Source organism: Cyprinodon tularosa, unplaced genomic scaffold (assembly GCF_016077235.1).
Source record: "Cyprinodon tularosa strain WSP-4 unplaced genomic scaffold, ASM1607723v1 ctg412, whole genome shotgun sequence".
NCBI classification, from domain to species: Eukaryota; Metazoa; Chordata; class Actinopteri; order Cyprinodontiformes; family Cyprinodontidae; genus Cyprinodon; species Cyprinodon tularosa.
In genome coordinates this window covers 503801-526262 of record NW_024039133.1, presented here as the reverse complement: position 1 = coordinate 526262, position 22462 = coordinate 503801, and the positions used below count along the sequence as shown (strand labels likewise).

The 22462-nt window shown below is 37.0% G+C and overlaps 1 protein-coding gene across 6 annotated transcripts in view; it reads right to left on the bottom strand.

Annotated features, from left to right (window-relative positions):
* Positions 1-21917, bottom strand: part of tead1b (TEA domain family member 1b) — a 57893-nt gene extending 35976 nt beyond the window's left edge. For 2 of the 6 annotated variants that reach the window (XM_038298707.1, XM_038298711.1), the window contains exons 1-3: positions 21631-21916; positions 21079-21187; positions 1449-1701 (exon numbers count right to left, since the gene is read on the bottom strand). In XM_038298707.1, the coding sequence (XP_038154635.1) occupies positions 1449-1605 (157 nt within the window). In that variant the 5' untranslated portion in view covers positions 1606-1701; positions 21079-21187; positions 21631-21916. Of the gene's footprint in view, positions 1-1448; positions 1702-21078; positions 21188-21630 lie in introns of all 6 variants that reach the window. The other 4 variants (XM_038298706.1, XM_038298708.1, XM_038298705.1 and 1 more) reach the window with 3 other exon arrangements.
* Positions 21918-22462: the final 545 nt, after the last annotated feature.

The following is a 22462-nucleotide window of genomic DNA, read 5'->3' as shown; positions in this document are numbered from 1 at the left end:
ACTTCCCTGTCGAAAGGGCTAAATGATAAATTGTCAGCAATTTTGTATTTTTTTAAAGATGTTCCTTCCATAAAACACAGCTTGTTGTTGTAGTAATAGACAAATGGTGACTTGACGGATGTTGGGAATTTGTATTGTTCATATTATAAAGCTGCTGCTAAAACACAGCAACCGTTACAAAGCTGAATGACTGAATGACAGTGCACCCAGCTGTCTTCCACATATTACCACCAAAATGGGACTTATAGTGACAGAGCCCAAAAGCATAATCACAGAAAATACATGTTAGAAAATATTAGAATTCACTTTAAATTCAGGTTTTTTGACATTTTATTTTTTTCCTCTGCCTCTTTACACATCAATATGTAAAAAAAATGTACTGGTATCTTACAGCTCTCACGTTATAAGAAAGGGACACACAGCCTGAGGACAATGCAAGATACCTATAACTAGATCCAGAGCATATCTAATAGCACAAACCTCTGAAAAATAAAAGGGATGTTTCCTTACAATGCACCACAAATATAGAAAATCTCTCTCAGATTGTTAACAATGGTTTTAAAACTGCTTTTTTTTTTTTTTTTAAGAAAAGCAGACACATCTGGCAAGAGCTAACGATGTTTACCAAGCAAATTGGTTATTTCCCTCACAGTTATATAAGAAAGAGTGTGTAAATAATATTATTTTGGTTAGATCAGAGGGCATCCCTTATATTGATCAGAAAAAGTCCTCCTGTTAGCAATGTTTCTTTGTAATCTTTAATCTTTAATCCCGAGTAGACTTCTTGGGTATCCACAATCTGTTTGAGTTGGAGAGCTAGAGAAAAAGACCGTGGGGAGGGAGGTGTTGTCTGAGCTTAGATGTTTGTAGTGACCAATGAGAGGTCTCAATACAACTTGTGAAATTAGCATTATGTTTGGACAGGGGGGTCACATGACAGCTGCAAGCTAATGCTCAGTGGGATTTTCTGCTTTCACTTCAAACTGACAGGCTGAGAGTCCGTCCAACACCACAGAAAGAAAATATTCGTGCTTTCCATGACATCACCGAGCCAGGACCGAGGAGGGGAGAGTGAGTGGAGACAGGAAAGAGAAGGGGTACAGCTGGTGGCAGCAGCGGTACCATCTGCTTCTGGCTAATAGTTCGTGTTGCTTTACTCATAAACTTGCACTCCAGCAAACTTTTTTTAATTACTCCTTCCCACAAATGAAACATCTTTTTTACAGTGGGTTTTATGTCCATCTGATGGAGCCATCATGACAATATACTCTTAATGTGAAGCTTATAATGCTTCTGCCTCTAGCTTTAGTTGAAGATTGTAATTTTGACATTTTTAACCACATTAGAAAAAAGGAAAATTATCAAAGAAATAAAGCACACTTTACATAAATTAGAGAAAAGCAGATACACTGGGGCTTAGTACTAAAGTCAGACAGATCTGTACTTACCATACATCTTTCCTTCATCTGACAGGATGATCTTCCTGCGTCCACATGGGGGATATATGGCCAAGGCCTCCTGGAAGCTCTGCTCTATGTCAGGACTCCAGACCCCTTCGGCATCGTTGTCCACAGGCTTGTCCGCTGAATCGCTCATCCGCTCCATGTCCTCGGCAGGGCTCTCGCTGCCGCTCCAGCTGCTGGGATCAATCTTGGCGGCTGGGTTCTCCAAGCTGAAGCCTGGAGCAAACTAGGGAGAGACCTGTAATTCCCAAACAAGCACACAGAAACCCAGTTGTCATTGCCGAGATGTTGAAGGACAGAATGATTTGCAACACTACACAGTTCATATAGCTAAGAAAGGAACAGAAATCAAGTGTGGACAAGGAATTGTATTGATTTGATTAAATGTGGATAATGCCATTTTTCTTTTTTATTTCAGTATGCATTTAAAAAAAGTATGCCATATTTAAAGAAGAAAGTTGTGGCCAGGAATCAAATTTGCAAGCTGGCAGCTTTCATCTTATAAGCATGAATTATACAGCAGCAAAAAATAACTACACAATACATTTTTCTTTAAATCAAAGTGCCAAAAAGGATCCATGCAACATTAAAATATGTCATTCTCGGAGCAACATTTTTAATAGTGCATACATTCCGCAAATGCATAATGGAATTTTTTGAAAATGTTTTTCTTTTGCTCAACATTCGTTAGAAACTTTCAATTTTTATGTTTAGAGTTTGTTTCCCATCTATCATTTTTATTTGTATTCCCCCAATTTTTAAAGCTGTCGTGATTTAATATCAAATAAAGGAAAAAGTGACCACACAAAGATCATTGATGACTATTGCACATACCTTAGCAAAAAATGACTAAAATTTCATCCTATGATTTCTTTTCTAAATAATCAGACCTCTGAAAGCAATTGATGTGAAGCCACCTGTTGGATTACTCTGCCAATATGGAAAAGCAAGCCTATGTAAACAACTCTCCCACACACCCAGGACAGTTTTACTCTAGGCATAGTGAACCACAAGATTACCCGACACCTTTATTGAGGCATTTTACCTGATGCAAATACACTAGGCAAATTGTCATCTCTATCAATTAACAATAAAGGGCAGGTTATGCAGCCGCAGCTGTGTGTAGCAGTGAGCTTGTCGCAGACATTTTTGATTTATGCTCAAATTTGAAACATGGTCTGCGCTATGTTATTCCATGCCACAATGCAAGAGGGACAATCACAAATTAGCTGTGGGTCTAGATACGACCGAAGCAGTAAGGAAGTGGGGGAAAGTTTGTGCGACAACGGAGGGACACGAGGGCAAAAAAAGAGCGAGGATCCAGATGGAAAAAGTGTCCCAGCGTTGTCACGCACCTCGCTCTTCTAACTCGTCAAACTTCACGTTTTTCCGCAATGGCGGTCATACAAACAAAACATCAAGGTAACAAACAGGAAATACGCATGAGTAGAGCGGATGTAGATTTGACCAATCAGAGACCTCCTGTCTGCGGCACTGTCTGCGGTCACCTACAATTTGGGAGAGGGGCAGCAGAGTGTCTGCGGAGGGGGCGGGGACGTCCCTGCATTCACTGCGACACACACGCAGACGACCTAGTTTCGAAGTATAAATCAGCCTTAAGGGTTACAGTGTCATGTTGGTAAGTTGTAAGGTGAGTAAATATAGTACATAAATGCGAAGGTGAAAATATAATCAAGCTGTGTATGAATATTTGTAGCACAGATCAGCACACTATTTGGGATGCAGTGCATTTCCACATGCATTGTATATCTAATTCAGTAAATCATGTTTCTTTCCCAAGCAACCATAAGCAAACAATGTATTTATGACAAAAGGGAAAGATCTGCTTGTGCCTTTGTACCAAGCAATCAGTAGTTCCCTTTGATTATAGCTGTGTTCAACTATTCATGACATTGACTGCAGGCATTTGTCCATCTTTCCCATATTTCAAGACTCAAAGAGCGCAAGTTTCTAAGATAATCACATAGTTTTTGTTCTACTTCTATCTTTAGGATTGTCAAAATCAATGTTGAAGTCTACCCAAATAGTTAAGTCTTATTCAACACCTATTACCCAGATAAAATGTATTTTTTTTAACTGAGGAGGCCTGCAAATACTCAAGAACGTGGTTTGAACTGGGCTCTTTACCCGGAGAGCCAAATATTCAAAAGAGTTGAATTTGCCTAGAAATACTTTTTTCACACTTCAGTGAAACTTTAAACAAAGTGTCCACTCCCAAACTTTCCTTTGCTATCTGCACTCTTATAACATATAACACTCAGAGGCGCTGAGTCTATGAGAATAGGTCTCATTTAATTCATGTAACCATGTTTCTGTTAAACAATAACATCCAGATTTTGATCAGAAATTAAATCATTGATTAAAGAGGATTTTCCTGACAGGGAATATAAACCCAGTTAATATTTACTTAGTGGTTGATATTAACTATATTTCTGATTGTATTTGGTTGTTTTTTACTGTCTCTTATTCTTTAAGCCTTGTTCTTTCTGTCCATATTAGCATGCAGATTTTATGACTAACTCTCATTTGGAGACCAAGTTTTTCCTGGGAATGATCGTTTCTGACAGACTTACCACTGTGGTCGAAATTGTATGACAGAGAAGTGATTTGAAGGTCTTAACTTGAAGGAGATCGATTAGGAGGTGGTAAGAACCCTTGGAAGATGGCGGTCTAGACTTAACACATTCTTTAACAGATTCAGCTTATGACGAAGTTCAAGATCCTCTTCTCCCTTCTCCAGGAAAACACATCCCATCCAACTTCTACTGACAGCTTTCCTGTCACACAAATTCACACACTCAAATTCTTAATCTTCTGTCCTGATCATAGAACTCTCTGCCTCTTCATCTCTGTCTTGAACCAAATGTCTTCATCCAAAACTTTAACCTATCTGTTTCTAAAAGTCCCCCCCAGATGCAGACTGTGCAAAGAAGCCCCTGAGATAATCCAGCACATATCTGGAGGGTGTAAGATGCTGGCAGGGAAAGCTAACATGGAGTGTCATAACCAAGTGGCTGGAATAGTACACAGGAACATCTGTGCAGAGTAGGGGCTGGAAACCCTAAGGTCAAAATGGGAAACACCTCCAAAGACAGTAGAGAATGACCAAGCCAAGATCCTGTGGGACTTCCAGATACAGACGGACCGAATGGTACAAAGTCATTATGGTGGTGGACAAAAATCAGAGGAAAGCCGTTGTGGTTGACATAGCAATACCAAGTGACTGCAACATCAGGAAAAGGGAACATGAGAAATACCAGGGCCTCAGCGAAGAACCCCTGGTATTTCTCATGTACATGTTCAGAGCAGGAGAAAACCTGAAAGGTCAAGACATCAGTGGTACCCGTGGTCATTGGGGCATTCAGGGCAGTGACCCTCGGTCCAGAAGAGTGCAGTTCTAGTAACAGCAAAGGTACTACACAGAACCCTCAAGCTCCCAGGCCTCTGATAGAAAAAAAGGGGAGAAGACTGCCCGTGATGGGTGAGGAAGATTTTTGTTTTTATATAATAATGCCGAAAATCCTAAATGTGAAAGCACACTGAAAGGTTACTAAGAGCCTGCAAAGGAGGGACAGTTCAGCTACTGTAAATAGTGTCCTTCTCAGAATAAGAAGGGTCAGAAGGTGATTTACAGAGAGAACAAAAAATATTATATAAATACAGATATATTCAGCCTCCCAGTTAAAAAAAGAGAAAAATCAAAAATAAGAAAAGAATTTAGAGTTTATGCTATGAACTCTATGCTATAGCTTTTATGTTAAAGATCCCCCCAAAATTGAACAAGTATGTGTTAACTGACAGTAGTTAGAGGATCAAGTTCTTTGAATTGCTCTCCTCCGCCTTTGTCTAAAATACACAGCCTTAAGAATTGTAATCAATGATTACCCAACTCACACAACAGCTGGTTAGACCTAACCAGGAAGTCGACATCACAGTAGGTGCACAGGGGAATAAACTCTCACCATTCCTTTTCACTCCTCAGACCTCTAGTGTATGAAAAGGTGTTTTTACCTCTGAGCTACTCGGCTGTATCATAGATGGACAAGAGGCTAATTATAGTTAGTTATTGAATTACAATGTAATATGGTATGAAAACAAATCACCAATCTATATGACATACAAAGCATATGATTAACAATTCAATAGAAACAGAAGTCAAATAACACTATTTGCATTGTGAGTGAAGAGGTGGAGAAGTTTTATGAGTATAAATACCTTAGTGTTTACCTCTTCAACAAACTGGCTTGGACATGGAACTTTAACGTTGTCTATAAGATGTAACAAAGCAGACTGTACTTCTTGAAAATGTTTAGATCTTTTATTGTTTGCAGCATTATGCTACATATCTTCAATAAGTCTGTTGTAAAGGGTCAGAGTCCCTCCTACACATTTCAGTGCAACAGGCCATTGGGAGGTTCGGAAGCAAACGGCTGGTCTGTCCAACCGAACTGATGGTCAGAGTATTTTTGTCCTACCCTATAAAAACGCAGACATTCTTCAGCTGGTGCTTAGCAACTCCTGCAGGTGGTTCGGCACAACTTCCGACTGTAGGTCAATATGATCTTGTGTATATTAAGGGGAGATATAAATACTCCCCTCCCATAACAAAAAAAGAAGAAGAAAAAACAGAGTAGGCACAGTTACAAAATATGCCAAAAAGAAAGGAGAAAGAAAAGAGCGGAGCAGAGAAAACTAAAGAACAACTTTTAATTGAATTTCTTCAGCATTACTTTAGCCGTAAACTGTATTGAGGACACATGTACTGCGAAAAACGTAGAAACCTTGTATCCAAAGTAAAGTACAGTCTTCAGTGTATCTGATATATGTACTCTACTATAGAAAGAATCAGATCATAGATTCCCCAAAAGAGATATTGTCTCTGGTTACGTCAATGAAGTGGTTTTCCCCACTGCTTGAAAATAAAGGAATAAGCCTCTCTTCCTGGGATTGTTTTAGATGGGTAAGAATCCAAGGGAATTCATCAGCCTCAACACTCACTGTCAACAATTTTAGGCAAAGAAAAAAGATCTATCCATTCCATCAATTTACCCTCACGCTTATAATTGGGGTAACAGGAGGTGCTGGTGCCTATCTCCAGCTGTCTGTGGACAAGAAGCAGGTCACCAGTCCATCACAAGGCCACACAGAGACAAACTCCCTGATTTCTCAGCAGATTTCAGAAAAGGCTAATGTTTGATAAACTGACCTGACAGACGATGTTTTGAGGACTATTTTTTTTATTAAAAACATTTTAAAACATTTTTGTTATAATTTAAGTTATAAAAACAAATCTGTACAATCACCTTTTCCAGTAAGTGCAAATGCTTCTGGCACAAAGCACTGTATGAAATCTTGCTGAGCACCTCCTGCCCTTTCAACAATCCCAAGGAAAGTTTCTGAAGAACTACCTCTGACTAGGCAGAGAAGCTTGTGGAAAGTCAAATTACCCGGTTAAATGTGTATCAAAACGCTACTCAGGCTTTAAAAAGCTCCCAGCTTCTCTAAAGCCTGGAGCCTTTGAAAAGCTATCAAAAATCCATGAAAGGAAAACTTTGCTCATGTATTGCAATGCATGAGCATACCAACAGATATGCAACTAATTGCCCCATCGGACATGCTCCATTGTTATTCAGAACAGTTGACAGTTATGTATGACCACGGAAAACTAAGTTTGGATAAAAGAAAATGTTTTGCTTTGTTTTGATGCTTAAAACATGTTCGGTTCATAGCAGGACGCAATCAAGCATTAGTTAAGGCTATTGTGGACTTAAGGCTCCAGTTTTATCTCTACAAACTATTTGAACAGTAGCATAAGCTTGCTCTTTTTTTATTAGACTTTATCTTCTTCTCTCTCACAAACCTGGATGACACATTTACTGATAGCCCTTATAAACATGTTACATTTTCTTTTTTTTTTTTTTATCCAAGCTGCTATTGCTAAGTCTGCTAAGATTGTCTTCGCCATTAATCTAGCCGTGTTTACAACATTGCTTGTTCTGTTTATGCCAGAATAAGTTGAAGTACACTATCGGGACTCATACATACATTAATTAAAGATATATGTGGGCCTACAGTACAAGGGGTTGTTTAAAAGCCCAGAGCCTCATATTTCTTTTTTTAATGTTTCTGTCTGCTTTGTTTCTTGGACTGCTTGTAGGACCACATTCTGATTAATCTTCTTTGTTAGTCTTAAAGCTTATTTGTCCCCATTTCCAATTCTTTATAACAAACCTTGATTCTGACACATACATTTCCTCACAGCATTCTGATATCACTGCATCATTTAATTGGTTAGTGGTGTTAACGTTTTATTGGTGTTTGTTCTTTTAACAGATTTTTTCCAGTTCTTTATAGGATTTTACTCCATCTGTTGTTGATACAACCCCAAAAGGCAGATATTTATAGTAAAACAAGTGGAATAAACTGAGAGCCTTTCATTTATTAATTCCTGGTTGTCAATGGATGTCATGTTCATTTTGGTTAAAAAAAGATTAACTTCAATAACAATTAGCACTGGCATTTTTCCATAGTTTTTTTTTTTAAGGCAAACTAACCTGTTGCTGAAGAATAATAACAGCTAAGGCCGGAATAATAAGACTATTCCTAGTTAATTGGTTATTTAAATAATTGTCAATTGACTTCATAATAAAAGAAAATTCTGCTACAGTATTTACTCTAGAACATAACATGTGCTGGAAGAGCAACCCATGTAGATCAATTATAACTGTATGTATATATATATATATATATATATATATATATATATATATATATATATATATATATATATATATATATATATATATATATATATATTATTTAGCCATTTTTTAAATTTAACCATTAATCTTTATTGAAAAAATGGTCAGAAGATTAATCAATTAGCAAAATAATCATCATTTGCAGCCCTAACAGTTATGCCAATATCGCTTTCCAAAACACTCAGGGGCTAAGATGTTCATTTCAAAACCATAGCACGAGAACAAATTTCTGAATGAATAACTAGGAACTAAAAGCAAAATCAGGACTTGGACCTTAATGAAAACTAATATAATGTTCCGAAAAAGCAAATTCTCTGACCTGTTTTTGTTTTTTTTTTTGTTTTTTTACACCTGTGTCATTTAAGAAGTGCTCAGGAACCAATGAATTACTTCAGCGCAGTCTTGAGGGAGTACTAGTTGAATTATCCATACTTGTTACCACAGCAAATTTCAAATCAATGTAGCCGTCTGTATCTTATTTGTTTTCAGTACATACAAACTGTGCAAACTGACATGTTATTTAGCCTTCTCGTCTATTTTCTACCCAAGCATACAACATAGATGATTGCTTATTGGTCTGTGAGCAGTTAAACATCTAAATGAGTAATACAGAGACTAAATTAACTAGGTTTTTACACTTAGTAAAAAAACACCAACAGCGTTTTAATACAGAGATTTGATTTTACCATCACAACTTGTACATGGTTTTGTAGTGTCTACCTTTAAAAAAACGCTGTACCAGATTTAAAACAGCTTCACCTTTATCCGTAAAATTAAAAACTATTTAGTCCATTTTATATCAGTCCAATGACTTCAGCTTCTGTTCTCAATTTCTCCCGTTTCCAAAACAACGGCTTTCTCTCTGAGCAAAATCCCACTGAAGCAGCACAAGCTGTCAGGAAGCAGGAATAGTAGCATATGTTTCTTCCAACATGTCAGGGGAAGGGGGAAGGGGGGGGGATGGGAACAAGCTGTTGGGGGTGCGGGGTGGGGGGGACTCCCAGAGAGCAGGGGGAGCTTTTACTGAATTCCGTTTTTGTGTGCAGTCTGCTGACGCTGCAGAACTAAGAAACCGATGAGGGAGGGGAAACATTCCCATTTTAACAAATAAAAGCCTGGGACTCTCTAGATCTGCACCTTTCATCCCAGAACAATCCTGAACTTTACTCCTGATCACAACAAGCAGAGAGACAGGTTGGGCTTCAAACAGATAGATGCATGCTCATACTAACTCATTATTTTCAAATCTTTAAATAGTCATAGAATATTTGAAACAAATAAGTAAGAAAGAAGTTAACTTAAGGTCATCCTTAGCAATAAAAACTTTTTAGGGCATGTGTAAATTGTATATTTTGATCATCTTTGTAAGTCTAGATTGATCTGTCATTACTTTCATCAGTATAAAAAAGAAGTCCTTATTTACCAAAATAATAGTTTTAAATTGACTCCATCAACTCCAATTTCACCTTTCAATTACAAAAATAGTCAATTTTAAGTTATTTTACATAAAGTTGTAGCTTTTCTCCTTGCATCAAAGAAAATGTACCAAGACAGCTTTGAAAAAGAAATTGCACTGTTTTAGCCATGTTTTTAAATTCTATTAACTATATGACACAGGATAAAACTTGCAAGATTGTTTCTAGTGGTATTGGGTTTAATTACGATAAAAGCACCTCCTGTTTGTTCTCTTACCTTAGTTCTAGGTCGGCAGTCTGCTTTCACATCGTGACTTACAAAATAACATCATAAGAAATCAGTGCATTTGCAATGGATATGCACAGTCACATGACTCACATGATGACTGGCTGAGTCCTAAAGATTTAAAGAGTTCTCCAACCAAAATTTCAGACTGTTATTCAAATATCAAAAAAACTAAGTTTTTTATTTTCATTATGGTAGCATTTAAAAAAATATTTTTTGCAATACACTGAAGGTTCAGAAAAAGAAATCAATGACCAAAATATTACATGTTGTGGTTTGCTGATGACATTACTGCCGTTTTTTACCTGCATGGTAATGTTTGTTGATTTCTTGTCCAAACTCAGACTTTATTTAGACAAAACTTATGTAGGGTTTTTTCTTTTTCTTTATTTTGTATCAAATAGATTCACAGAAATTGTATAAACAAGATGCTGCTGGTTTGTTAAACATGTAAATAACCTGGCCATTTTCAAAACAAATGGTTTCTTAGAGCTGCAGAATTTGCAGGCTAATTACATCTGTCAAAGGAAGGTATGAATGTCGCCCATAGAAACACTTGTTGCTTGAAAAATAATTGCATACTTCTGTCTTTGCAAGCTACACACCATAGAAATGGCCTTATTTGTAAGACGCGGTGGTAAAGGACGGAAAGCAATGTGAGAACTGAATGCGGTAGCTAAGCAGAGTAGTAGGTGTGACATGGAATTATAGGAAATTACACTTACCGTGAGATTACATAAACCACTCACCAAGCTGGAATCCAACTCCTTAAATTAAGAGAAGCCATTTCACCCATCAGACAGAGCAGGGTAATGAAATAGCAGATGAGAGGTCTCAAATGTAATTTTCCATGTGGAGTTCTTTTGTGCTGTTATCTCAGAGGGTGCAATAATGATTCTGTGAATGACTTTTGTGCACCCCATAATGGCCCACACAAGCTAAGGCCACAGTGTGCGAAACTGTAATTACTGTGTGATTTCAAAACTCGACATTTTTAACATGTTGTAAAGACATATCCTGGCCTTTGCATAATTATGACAGCAATGTCAGAATTATCCCTTTTTATGTCAGTAACCAACTATGGACATTAATAAGTAACAAAAGGGTTAAAATTCCACTTTTTATCATGGAAAAACTAATGAATTACCTTGAGAATTACTTGTTTATGGAATGCAACCTTTTACAATAGATCTTTGAGGACCTTCAGATACAGTTTTATTGGAAAATAAAGTAAAAGCATAGAAATATTCACTGAATTCATGTAATATGAAGGTAAAGTTAAGGCAAGCAACAACTGTTTAATACGGATTAAAATAATCCTCAGATATAATGGATTGCATGATCAAAAACAATCAATTTCAAAAACTATAAAACTACTTTAGGAATTAAAACATTCCTCTGTTTTAAATTTTCCTAAATGTTTCAAAGAACAAATAGTTTAGCCAACAAAGTTTCCAAGTCCAGTAGACTATAAAGCTCACTTATGCTGCCTATGTTATCCACACTAGCTTGGTGCTTATTTCATGCCTCTTTGAACTGACAGGCGATGTGCCATGACTCTGTCTGATATCATCTCTCTCAAACATGAGACCTGTATCTAACTACCCAGCAACCATTGGCCAACTGCAAGATCAATCTTTGCCTTAGATTGATTTACAGGGTCTGTCAAAGCAGCCCTCTGTACCTGTCTCAGCATGAGAAACGGTAACAACAACAGCCAGATCTAGACAATAGAAAGAGACACTGGTAGACCAGCAAACAGACATAGCTAAAGGTCTTCAAGTCATGGCAACAAAGAAAAATCTAATATATATACATCTGCGTGATAGAATCTTCCATTTAGAAAACATATCCCTGCTCCGACTGTAATATTAGACTATATAAAACAAGACAATTTACCATTCAAACAAAAAATGTAATGACAGCTGAGGCGGCATTTGCCTATCAAAAATTTGCAGTGCATTCCAGGCGGTGTGAGTCCATGTCATGGTGGCGTGGAGTGTGAGGGGAACACATAAAGCTCAGGAAATTAAAGCTGTAAATAAAGGTCTGTCAGATAAAGGATCTCCTGACAGTTATGAGAGCAGAGTAGGCCTGGGGCAGGCTGCTGCTCGTTCAGGACGCGTGCGAACGGGCATGACAAAAACAAATCATAGTGACGAGCGAGAAGGCCACTATTTGCATTTGCTGCTGCCAATTCCCATTGACTTTCTTCTATTTTCTTCTGCTTCTCTAGCCATCATGTATTCCCTTATATCTCTCTTTTATCATTGTTTTCTGTAAGCTGTCATTTTTTTTTCCTCCAAGAAGAGCATTTACACTATAAAATCTTCAGTTAAAATGTGTGTTACCAAGACTATGTTTAGCATTGGAAATTTTGCAAAATCCATTTAGTAAATAGATCACTTATTCATGCTATGAACATGACACAGGGATAACTATGGAAAATTGTAATCAATTATTATGATGGTATTTTTTTACCTGAATGGTATGAATGGATGGTTCAATACCAACATTTTCTTTATCGGGAGAAAAATAAAGGCTACTGAACTGCGACAAAGAAGAAAATATAGGACATTTCTTTACCCCCTTACTATGTTTAAGTCGAGGAAAAAAATGGCAGGTGGTCAAATACAGAATCAGGGGATTAAACCTGAAGAGTAGTACTGGGTTACTGAATTTTGTGGACTGTGGAATGATTAAATCAGTTCAGTTATTTTTGATTGCATTTAACTCTACTAAAAATATGCAACATGAGTCTGAAAAACTAAGATCTGAAATAAGGAGCAAAATTTTTTATATATGCAAAAGCAGAAGTGAACGTCTAAATTAAATTAAGTTTTTAAGAGATCAGGATGGATTTAGCTAGGCATCTTAAAGATATTGAATAATAATTTGATAATTGAACTTTATTGATATCACATTGGAGTAATTTACCTCTGCATGTAACGCATCCCGTTGGGGAGCAGAGGGCTGAAGCTGTGCCGCGCCCGGGGCGCAGTGTGGGGTTAAGGGTCTTGCTCAGAGACCCAGAGTGCAACCTGCTCAGAGCAGAAACGCACTGCTCTAACCACTAGCCCAATATCAGTGCAACAGCACTGAGCAAAGATGGCAGGTATGATCCTTATGTGGACAAGAATCAGGTAGAGGTTAAAATAGAGAAATTCTCCCACCTTCGGTTGAAAAGGAGCCTTATTATTCACATATTGAAGAAAAAAAAATCAGTTTTCAAAAGACAGATTTGTTGCCAGCTACTTTCCCACTTAAGCTGATGATTATGGTGATGAAAGCCCCCACCTCTAAAGCCTGAACACACTGGTTGAGTACGACTGTTTAATATCTGATCTGTTTTTATCTCGTCACACTGACTGCGTATAGAGAGGCTCCGACTAGGCAGGGTGAGCAGATCTGTGCAGATTTTTTTCACTTTTGTCTCTGTGCTACACACAAATTAAAACAATTCCCCATATTTGACTTGAACAGAATATGAAAATGTATTAAAAATAAAAAAATAAAATAATAAAAAACACCGGCACAGCTGTAAAGCAAACCCCCACTTAACCAGTCTCTAACCAAAACAGATAGAGACTTTTTTTTAACCTATATTAAAACATAATGGGAACTTTGTTTGTTCTACGCAATAAAGGCTGTGGGGCGGTTTATATGCGGGCTGAGGTAGTAATAGGTGATTCTCAGAGAGAAATCTGTGTAGTTTATGGAATTTTAAGTTTTTTGGGTTTTTTTTCATAAAGAGGGGAGAGAGCTGCTCTTACATGCATTATCTGCCCCTCGCTATTTTTTTTGTTATGAGGCATAAAGAGGATCACTATTTTACTATATTCATTTTCTGTCCTCCTAAACTTCTATTATGGATCAAGTAGCCTGCTATTAAACACTACGACCTCGTCCGACACGATTTTCTGTCTGATCGAATGCAAAAATTGGATTCGGTGTCTTCAGGGCTTGCTTGAATCCAGCACATCAGAGAAAATAATCTGAGAGATGCCACTAACTGTGATAGTGTACTGGGACAATTCAGTGAACTCAGAGACGTCCCCGCCCCCTCCACAGACACTCTTCGGCACCTCTCCGAAATTGTAGTTGACCGCAGACAGGAGGTATCTGATGTGCCAAATCTACATCCGCTCTACACTATGTGTATTTCCTGTTTGGTACCTTAGCGGCTTGTTTTGTTTGTATGACCGCGGTTGAGGAGAATGACTAGTGAAGAAAGACCGGCTAGAAGAGTGAGGTGTGCGAGAACACTGGGACCACCTGGATCTTTTTCGCCCTCATGTCCCTTCATTGTCTAATAAACTTGCCTCCATTTCCTCACCGCCTCGGCCGTATCTAGACCCCCAGCTAGTTTGTGATTGTCCCTCTTGCGTTGTGGCGTGGAAAAAACATAGCGCAGACCATACTTCAATATTGAGCATAAATCAAAAATCAGAATCAAAAATGTCTGCGTAATACCCGCAACAAGGTCACTGCAGTAAAACAAGCCATTTACCCCCATAGACTGCTGGAGGTGGACACCAGCCACACTGTGATCCTGCTGGAAAAAAGATGGATGGATAAAAAGAATCATCCATGACCTGGCTGTTGTACTATTCAATAAACAGCAGCAGTTCATACAAAGTAAACCTTAAACTAGAATATCAGTTTTTATTGTCATTATACTGCCACAAGTACAAAGCAACGAAATTTACTTTCTGCATTTAACCCATCTCTTTGGGGAGCAGTGGGCTGCCATTGTTCGGCGCCCAGAGAGCAGTGTGGGGTCAAAGGTCTTCCTCAGAGTGGCAGTCTGTGGGAGTGGGGCTCAAATTCAGAACCTCAGGATTCCAAGCTCTATGTCCTAAACACTAAGCCACCACTTCCCTTAGTATCAATATTTTGGACCAATCTAGCTACCACTACTAGGCACAATTAGTGTTTGATAATAGGAAAAACTTTTCAGGAAGAGAAACAAAACAAATATGTAAAGGGAAAGTGTGTTTTAATAGCACTGTATGCACCATCTTTAACTTTCCTTTATTTTTAAGGATTTCATTACTTGTGACCAACCTCATCTCTTATTATTAGCCAAATCAGACTTACTGTGATAAAACATGAAGGGGTACCCAGGTTGTGTTTATCTGTATTCCTGTTTTGCAATATTAAACAGCATTATACTTTTAATGCATTTCTTTAATTACCAATTGATTTGATGTAACAATATGAATTAACAGGTGGCGGGTTTAAAAATTCTGGTGACAGTAGATTATTTGGAAATGTTTTTATATTTCATTTTCATATCTGTAACTGTTCAAAAGCAATATTTGCCCTATGTGCTCTAGAATAATTATGTTTTTTACAGTAGTAGATAGTGATAGTGACAATATATATCAAAGATACTTGTTGATCATTTCAAAATCCTTGGCCAATTTTCCATAGAAACAGAAAAGAGGGTTTGGATGGCACAGCAACAAACTGCAGAGAGCTAGAAGAGATGACAAACTTACAAACTAGGGAGTCACTGTACTCCTGTTAGAAGCTTTCCTTCATCTGCATCTGTGCCTTTTTAATTATCCTAAGACCCCTTCAAGGCAGAAAAACAACAACCCGTATTTATGTCAGCAACGATAACAGTACAGCAGCCTCTGATAAAAGCTTGTGCGAAAAAATCCGACCAAACAAGTTACCGGGGGAGTATAGCAGTTTTGAGACAACAATTATTCATGACAACAAACCACAAAATATACAGTTTCCTTAATTTAAGCAACTCTTCTCTTTTGTTGAGATCAAGTTCTTTCACCGTGAGGAAGCTGAGCACTGCTACTGCGTCTATGGTCAGCGCTTAAAAGGAAGCTGTTAAAGCCCAGATTTCCTGCTTTCTTTGCAACTAAAACCTTGAAATGTTTGTATTTGTTTCATAAACTGACTCATAAAATGAATAATGGGAGTATATACTATACGTGTATATAGTTGTTTTGCAAAACTGTAATACCAGATGGTTAATAACATACCTGGAATTAAAACAACTTTGAAGTATTAAAAAAGTTCTAATGAGAGGTTGTGGAGCTGAAACTTGTTGTAAATAGCAAATGCCACATTTTAAACAATGCAACGCCTTAGCATTACAGTAGGATAACTTCAAACAGCAGAGGAGGCACAGCCACTCTATGTTTTATTTAAAGCAACACAAGAAAGTTAGTAGATTCAGCTTTATATGTAAAGCCTTTAACTAAAAGCCCCACCACATCAAAAGTGCTCACTTTAACATGGTTTTCCATCAGAAGCCCAAGGAATTGGTCGGCTATAAACAACTTTAAATTTTATCCATGGTTTGACCTGCAATCCCTGTTTGTTCCATTTGGATTTTACTTCATTTTTAATTAAAAACTAAATAATACAAACTGTACATGTAGGATAACTGCAGTTTCCTGTAATATATTAGCTTTGAATTAAATCTAAAAATAGATTATTGGAGCTGAACACCAAAGCGTATTTCAATTACAATGGATGTTAAAATACTGTATCGAGTGGAAAAAAATTACCATGGTAAAAATCATCACCAGTTATCAAAACTTATATCCAAGTCATTTTTGCAAGGTCAAAAAACTTTGCTCTAAATATTTCTTTATGCTAATTTTTTTTATGAGTGCACCAATTATGTCAATATTAATATTTTGAAATATATGAATTCATACTAACATTGGGCACTTTTTAGCTGCAATTCACTATTTTCAAAATTCAATAAAGCTTGGCAAGATTTGATCTGATAACTAAATGATTATCTAGTTGTTGGCTTAACATTAGAAGCTAATCACCTGGAACTAAACCGCTCTTTAATCCTTAGCTGTCACGTGTGCCTGTCTGCGTTAACTACATGAATCAGATTCACATCATTTCACCAGTGTTGCTTTAAAACAGCAGACAGACTGATTATACCTTAACAGTGTTATATGTGCAAAGAGCCAAAAAGATGAATGATACTCTTAACTGGGGTGGTTGAAAGGGTCAAAGTGCATGTGGTAGCTGGCATTCATTTTATGGCAGCAATACTGGAGCAGATTTACTTAGATGACGTCAGTGGCTCTGAGCCAGCTTTTCCTTTCTCGTGCCACTTTCCACTGGCCTCGGTGGTCCCTGCTACAACTGCTGCGTAGCAGTGTGTACTTTGCGATGCAGGTTCTACACTACGTTTACCTAAGGGCCAAACATTCTGGAGGACTGCAGGAAAGTTGATGTGACTTGGAAAACTAGATGCTGGCAAATCATTTAGTCACACAGTTAAAGATTTTCTCTTACAATTCAAATGAGCACAAACTGGATCTTTCATAGCAAATAAAAGCATTGTGCATCATTTCAATTCCAGTTTTGTGGAAAATGATCAAATTTATACCAAAGATAAGCACAATTGTTTTCCAGAGGTACTTATACAAATTTTAAAGCCTTTCTAGTTGTCCGGTTTGAATGTTTTCTTTTCTAAAATAGTGGTTATTTGACCTTTGTTTTAGAATACAAACTGTTTCTATTCTTTCTTATCAATGAGAACTATTGTTCTTGTTTCATTTTATTGTACATCCAAAACATTCAGAAAATAGAATTAAAACAAGTAGATTCCTATGCACCTCAATATGCACCAACAAAGTATCCTTAATCATTATCAATAGCTCTTTATGAATGGCAGTGACATTTTTTCTCACATAGGTATTCCATGAAAGGATCAACATGTCTTTGCCTAAGCTTTTTAGAATTTTAGATAAGGGGTTTATTGATCTTAGTGCTTATTGGTTTCATTTTTGATGATGATACACGGGTAAAAATTATTTGGCGCACAAAAAAAAAAAAAAAAATATATATATATATATTTTTTTTTATATATATATATATATATATCCTCTTTGTGTCTTTGCCAGTTATTACCTCTTTTAAATAAATTGCCGATGTTATAGCAATGACATTTCCATTTATTTACTGGCAATGCCAAAGCTAATTGTACACTGTGCATCCTAATACACACACAATATTTTACAATCATAAAAGATGCACAGAAACAAAATGCATTTTATTTTTTTATATTCAGATACATGTTAAAGATGGTAGACACACTAGCATGTGGGGCATGATAAAAGACAGACTGTGAAAAATGCTTTACAACACGAGCTGCAAAAAAATGAAAACAAGCACTAAGTCTAGTGTAATAAACAACTAAGGCAAGTTTATCATAAGCAGTAACTCGGAAATCAACAATGCTGAAACTTATAAGAGGTAACTATAATTTTCTTGGTTATTTCAAAGCCTAGATGCTGTTAAAGAAAGAGGTGCTTTGTCAGCGCAATAAAACATATATAAATCCTGTATCTAACTCTTGCATTGTAGTTCTATTTGGAAAGGATGACAAAGTAGATACCATGCTCATAGATTAGTTACTTCCTCACTGCCAGACCACAACTCCTTCCTTTCACATTGATCTAGCAGGCCAGTAGGAAGTAAAGAAATTAGCAAAGCAACACGGGCACATAGCTCCAGCCTCTGTTCCAACAATACTCAGACTCAGAAAAAAAAAGGCTTCATGCCATAAGTATGGACACAGTCACTATAAAAAGAAAAATACTATTTACAATAGATCTGCAGTGATGTGAGTATTGCTAGCTCTAACATATGTTTAATCATTCAAGTGGTGTGTGTTGCTTTAATTAATAAAGAACAGTTTTAAAAATGTCCATCTGCAGTTCTAGATGTGATTCTTTTTATCTCTCATATAAATTGTAAAATCTCTTCTACTAAAATCGATGAAAAATGGTCTTAGGTAATCTGTAAAATATTCTTATTTTAAGAATTTAAGATGAATGCATGTGAGCAAAAAAATTTAGTTATTTTAATTTACAAACACATTCTGGCTAATTCTAAATGTAATTCATAAGTGAAGGTGTGGCACCATCCCCAAAATGTTATCCAGGCTGCTATCCAGCAAGTCCAGTGGTTACATAATATAAATGACAAAGCATTGTTTTTCCTTTCTTTTTCTTTTTAGTAAGCTGATTTATTGTAACAGAAAGGGAAAGTGTTTTTTCTACTTTTAATCTGTACATATTAGCTATCAATGTTCTGCAAAGCTATATTTAATACTGTTTACTACAAGAGAACACATGTTACATAAGTTAAGAGCATGCATTCTACCTTAAAAAAAAAAAGAAAAACCTAATCCTTAAATATAAAAGGTGTGAAGATCTGCGGACAAACACTTGCACTGAACGTCTATTATTTATTCTTTTCCAGCTGTTATTATTTTCATGTAAACAACATGTCTGTAATCTTAATGAGATATTAAAACACAGACGGAGAGCTCACAAGAGAGCAAGTAGGATTACTTGATTTGTTGTATTGCTTTCAGTTAAACTAATAATCTATATAAAAAACAAACCTTGATTAAATCAAATCAGGTTATAAGAGCAGAGTCAGGTGTGATCTGATGACCCATTTGTATGGCAAACCAAATTTAAGCATTTAAAAGAGAAAACATTCAGTGTGACACATGCTTTAATTATTCTATGTGGACAGAATAGTGCATGTTTGTGAACAATATAACACTTATAGATCCATCTGATGCAGGATGCTACTTATTTCTCTCTGAGCTTATACCGGCTACCGACAATGAAATGTTTACCTTTGAATAATCGATGCTGTTAAATATACACAAAGTAGAAAAACGTATATACATTTAGAAGTATTAATATTTGTGATACTCGAAAAAAAATTAATAAATATGATAAGGTGTGAAATCCAAATATGTCATAAACTGCAGACAAAAAAAATCAAGCTTGTGTCCTAAATCATATCTAGTTTTGCATATAGCAGTATGCCTCTCTATCTCTGTATGATCAGTCTACTAAAGTGATTCCTCTGCTTAACCGCCTAAAAAATGCAATCAAAGACTATTTAGAGTTTTTTGCATATGTGCTTTGGTTTGATTAAAATTTATATATTTGTAATTCAGTTATATACACAGCCTTTTAAATGTATTCATACCCAATTTCTTTATATCACATTACAGCCATGTGTCTTCATGCATTTTGTGCAACAGACTGAAACAAGGGAAAACAGAATAGACCCTAAATACATAATCAGAATTACAGAGGAATGGTTAATCAAACTATATTAATGTGTAAGGGTGGCCCAGTCAAAGTCCACCCTGAAAGTAATTAATAATCCATTGATCTAAACCCGCTGTTCTCAAACGCTCTGCATACAATCTGACTGGAATTAACCACAGGAAAAGGAATGCAAGCTGCTAGAGACATAACCAGAAAAAAGACTTTGCAGCTTCAATTCCAGTGAAACATGTTTAAAAAAAATAAATAAATATCTACGCATAGGAAAATTTCAGATCTTAAAAGTGTTGAAAACTTTTCTCCTTTTCCTTCTGCTTTACAATCCTGCGTCAGTTTGAGCAGCTCTTATGCATAAGAAACAACAAAGTTAGTGGTTTTTAACCAACAGGCTGTGATCATGTTCAAGGAGTATGAATAGTTCTGCAAAAGACTTTAAGTATATGAGTTATAATTTCAAATAGTTTTGTAATTATTTGAAATTTAATACATTTAGAGAAAGACATTTTACAAAAAACAGCACTTAAAACGACTTTAACTATACAAACTTTGCCAAAAAAAGGGTGATCCCCATTAAAGTCTTAAGTGTTGCCCTCCTAAATGTGTGTGGAGGAAATGATTGTAACAGAGTTGGACAGCAGCTGGACAGGGAGAGGGGGTAGATCAGTTTTAGCTGAGCAGGCATTTCCCAAAGCAGAGAACCCACATTAAAGCTCTATAAGGCAGTTTCCACTCATTTCAAATAAGTCGCCACAGCTTTTTAAGGTTTCGTTGCATGGAAAATCCGGTAAGGTTAGAGTTGAACATAAAATAGTGTTTTCCCCCTTTTTAAAATAAAGAATTATCCTGATCAGATCTTTATACTATGGAGTCAAACAATGCGCACAATTATTTAACTCTGTCACCTTTAATTATGGAACAAGAGACTCCAAAAGACTTCCTTATTCATAATTTGGTTTCTTTACTTACAATAACAACGTGCCCCAAACAAGCTTTCAGAACAAACAAACAAACAAACAATAAAATAATACTTACACTTAAACTTCGATGGCGATCTTAAAGCGGCGCCGTCAGCCGCGCTGAAGCAACAAGTCTCTTGTGTTTGTTTTCTTTCTTTCTCCGAGGTGGTCCGAAAAGGCTCCAACTACAGGGGAGGAAAACAGCAACGTTTCCAGCCGTCATCTTGTCCCCAAAAAACTGCATTACGCCTTTTTTTCTGTTTATTTTTATTCGCCCTAAATTCAATAGAGAGCTTTTATTTCCCGCAGTCTGACGAGGAGTAAACGCAACCTGTGGCTTTTATAAGGGGCAGCAGGATCAGCGCTTCTTTACAAAAAATGTGAAAAATGTCAAAGATTTTCGCTGCCGTGTCAAAGCCGTGGGCTACAGCAGAGTGTTTAAAGTGAGCAGCGGCCATCTATCCCCACCGAGGAAACAAACGAGCAAACCTCACTTCACTAGATGGGATATTTCCTAAATTCCTGGATAACATTTGAACACACTGTGCAGTCATTCTAAGACATCTAAACTAACCCTGGATAAGAAGTCTACAACCAGTTTGCATACCTGCAACTAGATGAAACTTACCTCGTTATTGATATGTCATCTACAAATGTCCCTTTCTTTTGCTAATGTGATGTTAGTGGGGATTTTGAATACTATGTCAAGTTATTCTGGTGTTTATGGGCCGGCCAGGAAAGGTGGAGGTGAATCGCTTCACGCACTGACAGAGATGCGAAGAATGCTCGGAATGAGAGCAGGAATGAAATGAACGCAGGGAACGAGTTTGCGCCTGGGCGGAGCGAGTGGTGGCGTCATCCCGGGCCCGGGGGGCCAGCAGCCAGCCCGGGCAGCAGGCAGCGGCGGCGGCGGAGCGGCAGCAGCGCAGCGGGGACTAGGAGGAGGAGCGCGCTGAACATCCCAGGAGCTGATGCCTTCAGGGAAGGAAAATAGACTCGGAATTCTCAGCTTCACTGAATGAAACCAACTCCACGTAAAACACATACTAAGCAAAATCAAATAAAACACTTTCATCTCATGTCTCACAAACCCGTGCATGATTGAAAAATCACCCATGTATTGCACTCATTTGACCCACTTGGTCCAGACTGTTTCCCACTGATGGGCATTCAACATATTTTCTGAGTAAACTTATACATTTGCCATACAGTTTTATCTGAGCCTTGATTCTCAGTGTGATCCTCCCGGTTGAAATGTAAAATAAAAAAAAATAAAAAAATAATGAATTAATTAAAAAAAATAAAAAATAAAATGATTAATAATAATGGTAATAAATATAAGTACATATTCAAAACCACTAGCTGGCCACCAAGCCATGCATATATATGTTCAGCTGCTTTGTCAAAAAAAGCAATTTACCGCTCCAAAACTTTCTGCATAAAAACCATAGACACCAACT